This window comes from Microtus oregoni, unplaced genomic scaffold (assembly GCF_018167655.1).
Source record: "Microtus oregoni isolate MIOR12 unplaced genomic scaffold, Mior012 000036F_ref0000092, whole genome shotgun sequence".
In the NCBI taxonomy this organism is placed as follows: Eukaryota; Metazoa; Chordata; class Mammalia; order Rodentia; family Cricetidae; genus Microtus; species Microtus oregoni.
This window is the reverse complement of record NW_024543095.1, coordinates 10,927,571-10,942,479: the sequence shown is the minus strand read 5'-3', so window position 1 is coordinate 10,942,479 and position 14,909 is coordinate 10,927,571. Positions and strand designations below refer to the sequence as shown.

The window sequence follows — 14,909 nt, the reverse complement described above, 5'->3', positions numbered from 1 at the left end:
CCTGTGGCGCGGTGATTTAGTGGCAGACCTAGAGATTTTAGTGTGTATACCTTTGCATGGCACTATAATAGTGTTTTCTCTAACAAACTCCAACTGTCTAATAAGAGTCTTGCAGTGTGTTTGAAGATGGTCTTATAGCAGTGTTCAGAAAAGAACTGGTAAGTCAGGACTACATTTGGTTGCACAGGCTGGAATTGGCTGCTTTAGAATTATAGTTGGGACCTTTGGGGCATGGGTAAGATTCTCAAAGAGGGAATTAAAATTAGGGCACTCCATTCCTCCTGGGTGCTTTTCTCTGTAGTCTTCTCTGGTTGTCTAGACAAAACCAATGGCATTCATCCCCACCAGCAACAGGGCACAGCCAGCAGAGTCCCAGGCTGCTGGGAGGGAACACACGAACTGGGCAGAAGCAGGACAGCTATCTGTTGGAGAGAAACAAAGTGAGAGGCTGGTTTACACCCCCAAGACATACTCCTGTGTTTTCTCCCTCAGATATGTGTTACAGGATGGGAGCCCATATATGCGCTCCATGAAACAGATCGCAAAGGAAAAGCTTAAAGCCAGGCACAACAGAACTGCGTTCGAAGAAGTGGAGGAAGACCTGAGGCTGTCACTTCACCTTCAGGACGAGGACTCCGTCAAAGACACAATACCAGATCAACAGTTAGATTTTAAGCAGCTCTTGGTCCGCTATAAAGGTAATGTGCGCACTCAGGGAATGGTATTAAATATGCCAAAAGTATCTTGTCGTTTCTGTCTCACCATGATCCAGAAAAATAGGACTTTTATTTTATGGTAACATTGCCTTAAATTTGTCAAAACAACTTTAAACTTCCCAAGTCAGCAGTTCTACTGCATAGATTATAGCTACCATACCTGCCAGGGGAGTTTTCTTTTTATTATTATTATTATTAATTTTTAAAAGTCTTTGCTAGGAGATGCCGGGCGGTGGTGGCGCACGCCTTTAATCCCAGCACTCGCGAGGCAGAGGCAGGCGGATCTCTGTGAGTTCGAGGCCAGCCTGGGCTACAAGAGCTAGTTCCAGGACAGGAACCAAAAACTACGGAGAAACCCTGTCTCGAAATTTAAAAAAAAAAAAAAAAAAAAAAAAAAAAAAGTCTTTGCTAGGAGAAAAAAGAAAAACCAGCTGACCCTGCAGGAGGAGTAACAAATGTTAGCGGCTCTTACGCAGAAAAGACGAGTGAGGCATAGAAGAAACTAAGGGAAAGAGCAGGGAGGGTGGCTGGGACCTGGCGCTAGTCTCAGCCTTAAGGACAAAGACAAAGTGTGTATCCTGTGTATTCACCTCTGGTTATAGGTATAGCAGACCACACAGGAAGGAACAGTAACAGGTGCAGTATGTCACAGGGGAGGGCTTCCCTGACAACACAATTAAAATGCATTTAAAGGAAGAATCTTTAAAGCTGTCATTTTATTTAATTTTTTTTATTTTTTTGAGACAGAGGTTTTACTATGTTGTACAGGCTAGCCTTGAACTCCTGCTTCATCCTCCCATGTAGCTGGGTTCATAGGCATATACTATTATACCCAATTAAAATATGTTATTTTAAAAGTCCATGTATAGCTGGGAGATGATGGTGGTGGCCTTTAATCCCAGCACTCAGGAGGCAGAGGCAGGTGGATCTCTGAATTCGAAGCCAGCCTAGTCTACAGAGCAAGTTCCAGGGCAGCCAGAGCAACACAGAGAAACCCTGTCTCAAAAAAAACAAAAGTAATATAAATAAGTAAATAAAAGTCTATGTATAATGCTAACACTGGCTGGTAAAATTTCCCCAATATTTAAATAGTCTCAAGGACTGGAGAGATGGCTCAGAGGTTAAGAGTACTGACTGCTCTTCCAGAGGTCCTGAGTTCAATTCCCAGCAACCACATGGTGGCTCACAGCCATCTATGGTGAGATCTGGTGCCCTCTTCTGGCATGCAAGCATACATGAAATGAATGTTGTATACATAATAAATAAATAAATCTTTAAAAAAAATAGTCTCAAATACCTCTCCATGAATGACTTAACTACAAAGGGAATGAATAACAATTAGACAGGGAAGAATCTTAACTAAATGATCAAGTTAACACAATAATGGGGCAAACAAAGATTGCAGACCTCAATCATGCACTGAAAATTCAACATTGTTTTGTGATATTCATGATTTAATTTGATTGTGGTAAAATATCAGATAACCAAATAGAAGAACACTCTACAAAATAATCTTTAAAATGTCAAGATTGGACTGGGGAGGATGCATGGATAAAATACTTGCTACACAACCTGAGGAACTGCATTCAGATCCCCAGAGCTCACATACAAACCTGGTGTGTTCCTGAGTGCCTGCAACTTCAGCACAAGGAGAGGATGGATGGACAGATGGATGGATTGATGGATGGATGGACAGATGGATGGACGAACGGATGGATGGATGGACGGGATGGATGGGACACATTCAACACAAGATCCTGAGGCTCACTGACAAGTCAGTCTAGCTGAAACTGGGCTTCATATTCAGTGAGAGACCCAAAGAGCTGAGGGGAGAGCTGAGGAAGCCTTTACTAAGACTCCAGTGGGGAGGGAGAGATTAATGATCCTTTAAAAAAAATAAAATAAAATATATATATATTGTATATATGTGTGTGTGTGTGTGTGTGTGTGTATATATATATATATATATATATATATATATATATATATATAATGTATACAGTGTCCTGCAGGCCAGAAGAAGGCAGCAGATCTGATTACAGATGGTTATGAGCCACCATGTGATCGAATTGAACTCAGGACCTCTGGAAGAGCAGTCAGTGCTCTTAACCACTAAGCCATCTCTCCAGCCCCCAAGATTAAAGATCCTTACTAGAGCATGTGGGGATAGACATCATGGTATGGTGTGAAGGAAGTCTTTTTGTTTTGGTTTGGTTTTCAAGACAGGGTTTCTCTGTGTAGCCCTGGCTGTCCTAGAACTCACAGAGATCCACCTGCCTCTGCTCCCAGACAGCTGGGATTAAAGGCGTGCGCCACCCTGCACCCTGCGCCCAGACAGCTGGGATTAAAGGCGTGCACCACCATGCCCTGCACGGAGGAGTTTTTTAAACTCGCATGCATTCCTCAAGGAAGAAGCATCTTTTTCGTCTCAAGGCGCCGTAATGGTCTAGCAGTGTTGTAAAGATGCTCGTGAAACAGCTGTGTTCCATTCGTGTCTTCCCATGGTAACCACTACCTGGGCTTCCTGATGATCCAACTCAAGGTTTGATTGACTCTGGACAGGGTTTCTAAAATGTGTCTGCCTGAATTTTGTTCTAGATCTGAAACATTCGATAAATACATGATGGTGGAAAGGACGGAAGGAAGGAGAGAGTTCAAAGTTCCAATGGGGCATGAAGTATTTCTGGGCTGGGATGGAATTGATACAGTTTTTATGTACCTGGCGTGGAGCCCTGGGTTTGGTCTCTAGCAACACAGAAACCAGATGGGGCGGTGTGTGCCTACAATCCCAGCACTTGAGAGGAAGGCAGAAGAATCAAAAGCTCAAAGTCATCCTTCTCTTGAGTTTAAGGCTAGCCTTTAAAAAATGATGCTGTGAGATGGGTCACAGTTTCAGAGCCCTGGTTGTGCTTTTACAGCAACCACATCCCAGCCATCTATAATAAGATCTGGTGCCCTCTTCTGGCCTGAAGGCATATTGCAGGCATAATACTATATACATAATAAATAAATCTTTTAAAAGATTATTTACTTATTTTCATTTTATTTGTATCAGTGTTTTGCCTGCATACATATCTTGTGTGAAGGTGTCAGGCCCTGGAGTTATAGACAATTGTGAGCTGGGTGTGTGGGTGCTGGGGCCTGTGGAAGAGCAATCAGTGCTCTTAACCACCGAGCCATCTCTCCAGCCCATAAATAAATAAATCTTAAAAGAAAAAAGAGAAGGAGGTACTTCTGTTTAGCAGTGCTGTCTGAGGGACTGAAAGAAAGCATTCACCACATAAGTTACATTTGAACTCCTGTACTGTTAAACCAAGCCAAGATTCACCTACCTCACAGGCAGAAGGTGTAATTATTCTGATCTTTACCTTTCTTTCAGGGGTGAGCAAGTCAGTCATCAAGACGATGTCTGTCATGGACTTTGAAAGGGTCAACTTCGACTTAATAGAGGCCTTGCTGGAGTGGATTGTGGACGGCAAGCACTCCTACCCTCCAGGTGACCGTTTCTTCTCTCTATGCCCCTGTGATCCACATAGTAAACACTTAGACCTTGGAAAAGTGCACACGAGACCATAGGGCACGGGGTAAGACCCCAAGCTTGGAGTCTGGTAGATTTCCTAGCTTTGCTATTAGGTATCATATACATTTGACTAAGTCCTTATCTTTTCTCGATTTTAATTGCTTTGTTTGTAAAAATAAAGACAGTAGTCAATCTTCTATAAAGCTGTCTCAGCTCCTGAAAGAAACTAAGGAGGGCTGGGGTGCGGCTCAGTGGTGGAGCATCTGCTCAGTGTGTTCAGACAAGGGCTTGATCCCCAGCACCATGACATACAAGAAAATTAGGATTAAAAACAAGCCAGACGGTGGTGGCGCACACCTTTAGTCCCAGCACTTGGGAGGCAGAGTCAGGCAGACTCTGAGTTTGAAGACAGCCTGGTCTACAGAGCAAGTTCCAGGACAGCCAGGGCTGCACTGCCAGGCTAACCCTGTCCTGAGAGTGGTGAGGGAGGGGTTTCTTGTTCACCCTGGACTTCCCAGCTCCTAGGAAAGTGCTTGGAACATTTAAATATAGAATATATATTTTTTAAGACAGGGTCTCACTATGTAGCCCTAACTGGGCTGGAACTTGTTATGTAGACCAGACTGTCTTTGAACTCACAGAGAGCCACCTATCCCTGCAAATCCTGGGATTAAATGTGTACACCACCATGCCTAGCTAAAACCAATTTTTGTTGAAGGATTGGGTGCTGATTGAGTGAAATTGTAAAATTCAATAAAGATCAATGAAAGACTTTATATGCTTGTCCCATATTACTTAAGAGAAATAGTAATGTTGCTCTCTCAGTTTAGACTTTACCTTCATGTGATATGTCCTAAGGAGACTTGAAAGCAATGTAAATTATTAAGTTTCTTATTTGTTGTCTCTTGGCAAGTAAGTGATCACATGTTGCTAATGTATTACTAATGGACTAGGCCTGGTTTCATTCCAAAGAAAAAGATTTACTGAAAATAAACATGCCAGCCAAAAAGAAATTTTAGAAAATTGCCAAAATTCACCAGGCACGTTGAATACTCCCAGTTCTTGGGAAGCAGGGGCAGCCAGATCTGCGAGTCCAAGGCCAGCCTGGTCTACAGAGCAACATAGCAGTTCCAGGCCAGCTGGGTTCTATGACCATCTCTCAAAAAATAACCAAGAACCAGTGATCTATCTGTGAAGATCAGAGCTGTCCCTGACAGGTAGCCAAGCCACGAGGGAGGAACAGATCATAATAAAGTAGATAAAAAATATAGACAAGTTCCCCATCTCTATATAGATTATTTTACTACTCTAAATCTGTGTCATTTTAGTATAGAGCAGCATGGGACATGTAATAGAAAGAGCATGGATCTGGGGCCAGAAACTGAGCGTTTGTAACGAATGAGGCACTCAGCCTATCAGCTCTGGCCTGGCCGAAGGACTGAGTATTGTGCTTCGTACTGATGCCCTTCTTTCCTCAGGGTGGCTGAGTGTGAGAAAACATCCCCACAAGACCTCTGCTTGGCCTGCCTCTGTTTTTGTGATGGTTTAGATTCTTTCTTTGTTCCATGGGGAGAGTAAGCATGGCTGTAGGTAATGAGCTCTGGGGGCCCTGATTTACTACACAGCTGACCTTGGCATCCAGCTTACCTACATGAGATGGAGGGAGACGTTAGTGAGGAGGTTATCAGCTTCTTCTGTGAATGAAGCACAAGAGAAAGCCAGGCGTGGAAGCTCATGCCTGTAACCCCAGCACCTGGGAGACCGAGGCAGGAGAGTCAACTTGGGTTTAGGGCCAAGCTGAACTACAGAGTGGGTTCCAAGACCACCTGAACTACTAAGGGATACCCTATCTCAAAAAACTACAAAATAAAGTAACTGTTGGGACAGAAATACAGTATAATCTGTTACTGTTGTTTATTTTCTTTAGTGGACAAGTTTAAAGGCCATCAATGATTAATAAGGCACGACTAATTAATAAACTGTCTCCTTCAAATGTGTCTGAACTTAGATAAGCAGATCAGAGTTTCTTTTTATCATATCCACTAACATATCTGGATTTCATTAACAAAAGAGCCCTCATAACCATAGAAACAGAATGCAAGTGGCCAGGGTCTGAGGAAGTATGTTGAAGCACTGGGCCTGATGTGTGCAAGGTATTGGTTTTGGTCCTCAGATGGCTCACACCACACTTGCACACATGCACAAACTTAAGGCATGCTCTTCTACACTTCCATTTTCTATTGGAAAAGAGTAATACTACTCTACTTTGTCCTTATTAAATCAGAGTATTGGGGCTGGAGAGATGGCTCAGAGGTTAAGAGCACTGACTGCTCTTCCAGAGGACCTAAGTTCAATTCCCAGCAACCACATGGTGGCTCACAACCATCTGTAATGAGATCTGGCGCCCTCTTCTGGCCTGCAGGCATACGTGCCAGAACATTGTATACATAATAAATAAATAAATCTTTAAAAAAAGTAAATCAGGGTATATACAGAAATGTGATTTCATATTCATTTAAATACTGAGGCTTTACAAAGAAAAACTGATAGTGAAAAATTACCAGATTATTGGTTTACAAACAATTTATAACCTATTCTATCTTCCTTGTTCATTTATCTGAGTCTCTCTTTTCGATCCCAGGTGCTATACTTGTATTTTTACCGGGGCTGGCCGAAATCAAGATGCTTTATGAGCAGCTGCAGTCTAACGCGCTCTTCAACAACAGACGCAGTCACCGGTGAGCCGCGGGCTGTCCAGCCATAGTCACTCACTGCAGCCACCTACCGAGACAGGAGCAGAAGGGCCCTGCGCTTCTCACCCTCCTTAGACTGTCTTGTTTGTGCCAGCTGGACGTGGGCAGACCTCTGCGCTCCAGGAAATGTCACTCCTTTCCATCAAGGAGAGACATTTCTCTTCACTTATCACAGTGACTCAGCAAATTTGCATGCAATTTCAGTTGCTAGATTCTTGAAGAGGAGGGGAAGATGCTGTCATTTTGAGGGAAAGTAATTTTCCACCAGTCCCTGGACGTGCCTTCGCGTACCGGGCAAAGCTAGCTATCAGGCACTCCCTAGAGGCTTAGCAGGGACTACCCTGACTTGTGTCACGGCTCTGCCTCCCTCTCTCTGAACCTAGGCTTGTTCCTCTTGGTGGCTCACTACTGCATTAACCCCCAGCTTCTCCAGAGCTGGTGCAGTGTTTTGTAAGATCAGAAGGAGCCTCACACTGAGAAGAGCTGGGCCTGGAGGAGTGCAGGGAAGCTGCCGACCTGGAGTCACCCACCCCAGAACCCTCACTGTGGTTTCCCGTCTTCTTAGGTGTGTTATCCATCCGCTGCACTCATCGTTATCCAGTGAAGAGCAGCAGGCAGTGTTTGTAAAGCCTCCCGCGGGCGTAACCAAGATTATCATTTCCACCAACATTGCCGAGTCGTCCATAACCATTGACGATGTTGTTTATGTCATCGATTCTGGGAAGATGAAGGAAAAGAGGTATTTTCTTTTGGTGAGGTAACAGAGGCACTACAGATACCTCGTTTAGGATGGCAGGGCTGTGGAGGGTTAATGCTAAGGTCCCCTTTAAAGGAATATTGTCTGTGGGATTCAGTGGCCAGCATCATGAATGATAAAGTCAAACAAGGAGACACAATTTAAAGTTTTACCTCAGAAGCAATGGATGTATTTTCCCTTGTGATTTTTTCCTCGTGTGCTTGGATGAAAAGGAAATGATTTTAGAAAATGTGTGTGGTGGTATTGGTAGCATTTAAATCAGCACTAGTTATAGCAGTCCTGGAATACACAGAACACTGTGTATCTCTGTAGGGATAAGGTGGATGTCTTAAGTAATAAGCAGGACTATTTGTCCATGCCAGATAGTCTTAACCACAAATTTAAAAGTGGCACAGTAAAGTACTTGCAGGAACTATGTTCAATCCCCAGAACCCATACTTGGGAAGGAAGGGGGAGGGGCGGGGAGAGAGGAAGGGAAAGAAAGAAAAGCAAAAAGAGGCTAGATGTGGTGGCCGCTGTTGGGAAAGGGAAACCGGCAGGTCACTGGAACTCACTGGCTGGCCAGCCTGCCCTGCTTGGCAAGAGAGAAGATGGTGCCTGGAGAGTTACAGCCGAGGCTGCCCTCTGGCGTACATGCTCACACACACACACATGTATACTTATACATACAGAATCACTCAGTCTTGTATTTCCTTTTCCTTTCCAGATACGATGCCGGCAAAGGGATGGAAAGTCTAGAGGACACGTTTGTGTCCCAGGCCAATGCTCTGCAGAGAAAAGGTCGAGCTGGCCGTGTTGCATCTGGAGTCTGCTTCCATTTGTTCACAAGCCACCACTACAGCCATCAGCTTTTAAAGCAGCAGCTACCAGAAATACAAAGAGTGCCATTGGAACAGCTGTGCCTAAGGTGACATCTTGACGTGTGTGCTCTGCTCCCAGCAAGTCCCATGGTTCTCGTGCTATTTAAGCTTCATGTTCTCCTTTTCCTAGTGGAAGACATTTTGCTAAGAATAGAGTGGATGAGCTCATTCATTTGCAAAGAAAGCACGTCACGTGTGGCCCTTCCCTTTCCTTTTACCTTTCTACACACAGTCTCGCATTTGCAGAGCACGGCCCCACCAGGAAGCTCAAAAATGCATTTTTTTTTCCTAAATATTTATTTATTTATTTATTATGTATACAATGTTCTGTCTGTGTGTATGTCTGCAGGCTAGAAGAGGGCACCAGACCTCATTACAGATGGTTGTGAGCCACCATGTGGTTGCTGGGAATTGAACTCAGGACCTTTGGAAGAGCAGGCAATGCTCTTAACCACTGAGCCATCTCTCCAGCCCTCAAAAATGCATTTGTAAATTAGGAAAGTAACTTGACTTGCCAGGGAATTGCTACCCGGTTATGCATTAATGTCACATTATTCCAGGGGAAAATCTACAGTCTCGTTATCAGAGAAAAGTAAACAAAATTTACAACACCATTATTAGCCAATGAACAAATGTCATAAAATAGGATTTGAACAGATTCAATGTGCACACCTTCACTCCCAACACTTGGGAGGCAGAGACAAATGAATCTCTGTGAGTTCAAGACCAGCCTGGTCTACAGGGCTAGTTCCAGGGCAGCCAGGGCTACACAAAGAAACTTTGTCTGAAAACAAAAAAAAAGTTTCGATTCAATGTTTATAAAAAAATTGCTTGGTGATAGATAAGGAATGAAATTTATCCATGCTCTTTTATCCAGTTGTTAACTTGAAAAGCAAAAAAAATCCCCAAAGGATACAGATTACTTGCATAAAGCTCTTTCTATTTTTTCCAAGTGCTGGGTTGAGCCCAGGATGTTGTTCATGCTAGTCAAGTGCTCTGCCACTGGCCTACAATCCCAGCCCTGTAACCTCCTTCACATAGGATGTATGCTACAGGATGTAGAAACGCTGTGTCCATAGTCTGGAAGTTACAAATCGAGGAAGAAGCCATGCAGAATGGCACATGCCTATAATCCCAGTACTTGAGAGAGTAAAGCAGGAGGATCCTGGCTTTGAAGCCAGATTCATCAGGTATACAGTGAGAGCCCATCTCCAAACAAACAAAGGAAAAGCAGTAGGGGAGGGGCTGATCCTCTGCACTGAGGTCATGGTGGTGTGGATGGAAGGGAGTGAAGGGATTTGAGAGAACTTTGGAAGTTGATTGGCTCGAAGGGTGAGGGAAGGGAAGGGAAGCACGCGTTGCATAAAAGGGTTATTGAAATACTTAGTAGTAGAAAGGTAGGGAAACCTGTATGCCAGCATAGGCCATCCTTTCCTTTTCCTACTCGAAACTTCCGTGCATTCCTCACTGCCAGCGCATCACGTTAGTGAACCAGCTCAGGTAGGAAGAGACTTAGGACCAAATACGTGCACTAAGGAAGAGCATCTGCAGAGTTCGAGACCAGCCTGGTCTACAAGAGCTAGTTCCAGGACAGGCTCCAAAGCCACAGAGAAACCCTGTCTCCAAAAACCAAAAGAAAAGGTCCAATCTGTGAGCCATCTGGTAGCTCTAATTGCAGTTTCTTTGAGGTACCTCCTCCAGCTGTACCATTTTCCCTGGCCTCGGCAGTATGCAAGCTTCCACATCCTCTAACACTGCCTCCCCATGTGAATGCTCCTTTGTAATTTGAACCCACAGTTACGAGAACACAGCAGTTTTGAAAGTTTATAAAAAAGAATTTTTGATTATGGGTAAGTTGAGAACTTGGAGTGTTTCTGTAGTTCACTGCTAAGAAAACTAGAGAACCAGAGACTTTCAGTCTTTTCTAACACAGCAGTGCTGCTGGGTGCAGTGGCCCCGCCTGCAGTCCTAGGACTAGGGAGGCAGCTTCTACTTGACTCAGAACCCACAAGTATGTGGTTTAAAAGGCGTTTCTCAGGGACTGGAGAGACGGCTTAGTAACTAAGAGCACTTGCTGCTCTTCCAGAAAACCCTAGTTCAGTTCCAGCGCCCACGCCTGGCACCTCCCCACAGTTTGTAACCGCAGCCCCAGGGGGTCTACACCCTGGGTTCCGATGGCACCTGCACTCAGGTGCACATGCCCACGTGCAGACACACCTACACAGAATTGAAATGATCAAAGCCAGTCTTTTTTAAAAAAAGCATTTATCTTTCTCACTCAAGAAACAAAAGGTGCCCCTCTGCTTCATTCTGTCATATATCAAATTTACAAATTATGATTTTCTTTTTCAGAATTAAAATTTTGGAAATGTTCAGCTCTCATAATCTCCAGTCTGTGTTTGCGCGGCTCATTGAACCTCCCCATATTGACTCCCTTCGTGCCTCAAAAGTGCGGTTACGGGACTTGGGAGCCCTAACTCCAGATGAGAAGCTGACCCCTCTGGGCTATCACTTGGCCTCTCTGCCAGTGGACGTGAGGATCGGCAAACTGATGCTGTTTGGGTCTATCTTCCGCTGTCTGGACCCGGCTCTCACCATTGCTGCAAGCTTGGCCTTTAAGTCCCCTTTTGTAAGTGAGCATTTGTCTAAATTGGAGTTTATGTCACAGTCTAGAAGGAATCTTTAGGCCTCAGAGGTCTGTGAGCCCTCTAAAAATTTGCTTGTATATGGGATGTGAAATTTTTCCTTAGAAAGATCTCTATTCCCCTTCCCCCCAAAAAACCCTTGGGTATTAGAGGTATAGCTATTAAAATAATGTGGTTTTAGTTTGCTATTGCTTATTATAGAAAAATCAAAAAACAGTAAGGCAACAAGAGACCCCTATATAATTTCAAAAAGTAATGAACGCGTTTACCAACTTTTAAAAGTAACTTTTTGAAATATAATTTGTGTATTCAGTTCACCCATTTACAAGAATTTAAGTCAGTGGCCTTTAAGGATTAAAGTGTAGCACTTGCCAGCATGTGTGAGGCCCTGGGCTCCATCTCCAGTACTAAGGCAGGGAGATGTACCACCATCCCACTGTGGCTTTGAGTTTTGTACAACCTTCCCGCTAGGACCAGTTTTCTTTTTTTTTTTTTTAATTTTTTTTTTAAATAGTTATTACGTATACAATAGTCTGTCTGCATGTCTGCCTGCAGTCCAGAAGAGGGCATCAGACCCCATTACAGATGGTTGTGAGCCACCATGTGGTTGCTGGGAATTGAACTCAGGACCTTTGAAAGAGCAGGCAATGCTCTTAACCACTGAGCCATCTCTCCAGCCCTAGGACTAGTTTTCAAGGCTAGTCTGAGCAATATGGCTCAGCAGTTAAGAGCACTGGCTGCTCTTCCAAAGGACCCAGGTTCAATTCCCAGCACCCACATGGCGGCTCATAGCTACTGTAACTCCAGTTCCAGAGAATCTGACATCCTCACACAGATATATGCAGGCAAAACACCAATGTACATAAAATAAAAATAAATCATTACCAAAAGAAAGAAACAACCAAACAAATCTAAACAATAGGTAGGTCTTTGATGACTATCCTTTGCCATTTGTATTAAAAAACCGTAATTTATCTTGGGCTCACTTTGAACTCACAGAACAAAAGGCCATTCATTAGCTTCAGTATCGTGCTTGCCTTGGATCAGCCTACCCAGGGACTAGCACACTTTGTACCCTGCAAGACGCTTTCCCCAAGCAGTGGGTTCCGGCAGTCGGGAAGTGCCATTTGAAACCTCAGATAAACTTTCCTGCAAATCCATCTCCCTCACTTAGGTGTCTCCCTGGGATAAAAAAGAAGAGGCTAACCAGAAAAAGCTGGAATTTGCATTTGCAAACAGTGACTATCTGGCCCTTCTCTGTGCGTATAAGGTAAGGTGATCTCAGAACTTAGGTTTGTAACCACAGTTGGCACCAACATTAAAGTAAGTTCAGCTTGATTTTCTCCACAATTTAGGGTTGGCAGCTGAGTACAAAAGAAAGCGCGAGAGCGGGCTATAATTACTGCAGACAGAACTTCCTGTCAGGAAGAACTCTGCAGGTGAGTGGCTTCTCTGCTGTCCCTTCATCCATTTCCACTGTAGGGCTCACTGTTATGCAGAGGGCCTGCAGCTCTACCCATTTGTCCTCTCTGGACGGTTGGAAGGTTATTTCTGAGCATGTGTGGTTTTCTTGGCTGTGCAGAATGGCAGACAGGAGACTTTGACTGATGAAACTCTCACCTGACTTGGTTGTCCACATTGCTAACTGTGTGCTTCTTTAATGTGGGAGACAGAGCAGACTATCAGCATGGTGAGGGTGGCCGTCTCCCCAGTGGTACATACGCATGCATATCATGTGACTTCTCAAGAGACAACTGTAGCTCTCAGCACACTATCAGTGGGGTCCGTGACCATCCCTAACCCCATAGCTCCTTGGGGAGAAACCAAAGAACTAATATTGAATCAGATTCTCTTGGTTAATTTTGTCCTTTGTGCACCAGAACATACAGTTTGTCAGTGGTCAGTTTGTTGTCTTTTGCATAGTCACAGATAGGGTTTCTGTCCTTGCCTGTGACAATATTTAGGCCTCATTCCGCAGTGTCTAGGAAGCCAAAGAAGTGATGGAATCGAGCTCTACCAGTTTTGTTTTGTTAAAGATCTGGAGGATGGAGAAGGGGAGGACAGTGGGTCATAAAATCAGTTTCTTCCCCTCTGTCAGATAAGCTGTGCTAGAGTAGAGACCTCACCTGTTTTGTTCAGACTGTGCTGTGGGTCAAATTCAGGTTTCCAGCATGCTAGGCAAACCCTCTACCACCTATGTATGTCTTCTCCCACTTTTTTTTGAGACAGGGTTTCTCTGCTTAACAGTTCTGGATGTCTGGAACTCCCTTTGTAGAGCAGGCTGGCCTTGAACTCACAGAGATCTGCCTGCCTCTGCCTCCCGCGTGCTGGGATTAGAGGCATGCACCACCCCCGCCTGGCTGCCCCCCACTTTTAAAATGGTGGACTCTTCCTTTGTTGCAGAGGCTGTCCCCAAACACCTGGGTCCAACAGCCTCCTGCCTCTCTCTGCCTTCCAAGTTACGAAATGGCGAACACGAGCCACTGCATTTGGTTCTTGCAGCCTGGATTTGAGCAAAAGGCACAAGACAAAGACATTTGTACTTTTTTGTGTCTAAATCTAAAACACTTAATAACATCCTCATCCCCAGCATCACCTGTGATCCAGTAAGACCGCAGATAGGAAAAGAGGGAAAGTTCTGCACCTGAGTTCCACAGAGAGAAACCTTGTCCACTCCAGGCTCAGATAAGGAACTGACAGGACTTGGGCAGAAATGCAAACAGAAAGATTAGAAACTAAAGCAACACGCAGTACCACAGCGCAGTAAATTACATCCCTTTTCACCATCCCAAGAATTTGTAAGAAAATCAGACCTACCACACCCCAGTTAAAATGTGTGGAATGTAATATGGTATTCAAGAAATGGTCATCAGGCCGGGCGGTGGTGGCGCGTGCCTTTAATCCCAGCACTCGGGAGGCAGAGGCAGGCGGATCTCTGTGAGTTCGAGGCCAGCCTGGTCTACAACAGCTAGTTCCAGGACAGGAACCAAAAAAAAAAAAAAAAAAAAAAAGCTACGGAGAAACCCTGTCTCGAAAAATCCAAAAAAAAAAAAAGAAATGGTCATCAGGAGAGGCAACTCAGTGGTTAACAGCACTGGCTGCTCTTCCAGAGGACCTGGGTTTAATTCCCAGCACCCACATGACAGCTAACAACTCTCTGGAACTCTTGTTCCAGGGGATCTGACTCCCTCACACAGACACACATGCAAGCAAAACCTCAATGTACATAAAGTACAAATAAATAAATTATTTAAAAACAAAAACCAAAAAATTTAGCCAGGTGGTGGTGGCAGCGCAAGCCTTTAATTCCACCCAGCATTCAGGAAGCAGAGGCAGACAGATCTCTGGGAGTTCAAGACCAGCCTGGTCTACAGAGCGAGTTCCAGGACAGCCAGGGCTAAACAGAGAAACCCTGTCTCAAAGAACAAAAAGAAGAAAAAAAGGTTATCATCAGGGATTTCAAAGGCTTTGGATTTGTTTGTAACTGTCTGCCAGTTTTTAGTAAGTGAAAGCCCTCTGTCAGGGGGCTGGAGAGATGGCTCAGTGGTTAAGAGCATTGCCTGCTCTTCCAAAGGTCCTGAGTTCAATTCCCGGCAACCACATGGTGGCTCACAACCATCTGTAATGAGGTCTGGTGCCCTCATCTGGCCTGCAGACA

The 14,909-nt window shown here is 44.4% G+C and overlaps 1 protein-coding gene across 4 annotated transcripts in view; it reads left to right on the top strand.

Moving 5' to 3' along the window:
• The window catches only part of Dhx57 (DExH-box helicase 57), a 54,278-nt gene that overhangs the window by 27,470 nt on the left and 11,899 nt on the right, over positions 1–14,909 (top strand). For all 4 annotated transcript variants that reach the window (XM_041631199.1, XM_041631196.1, XM_041631197.1 and 1 more), the window contains exons 12-19: positions 493–698; positions 4,096–4,212; positions 6,878–6,974; positions 7,555–7,728; positions 8,453–8,653; positions 10,959–11,235; positions 12,426–12,521; positions 12,607–12,690. In XM_041631199.1, coding sequence (XP_041487133.1) covers positions 493–698; positions 4,096–4,212; positions 6,878–6,974; positions 7,555–7,728; positions 8,453–8,653; positions 10,959–11,235; positions 12,426–12,521; positions 12,607–12,690 — 1,252 coding nt within the window. The remainder of the gene's footprint in view (positions 1–492; positions 699–4,095; positions 4,213–6,877; positions 6,975–7,554; positions 7,729–8,452; positions 8,654–10,958; positions 11,236–12,425; positions 12,522–12,606; positions 12,691–14,909) is intronic.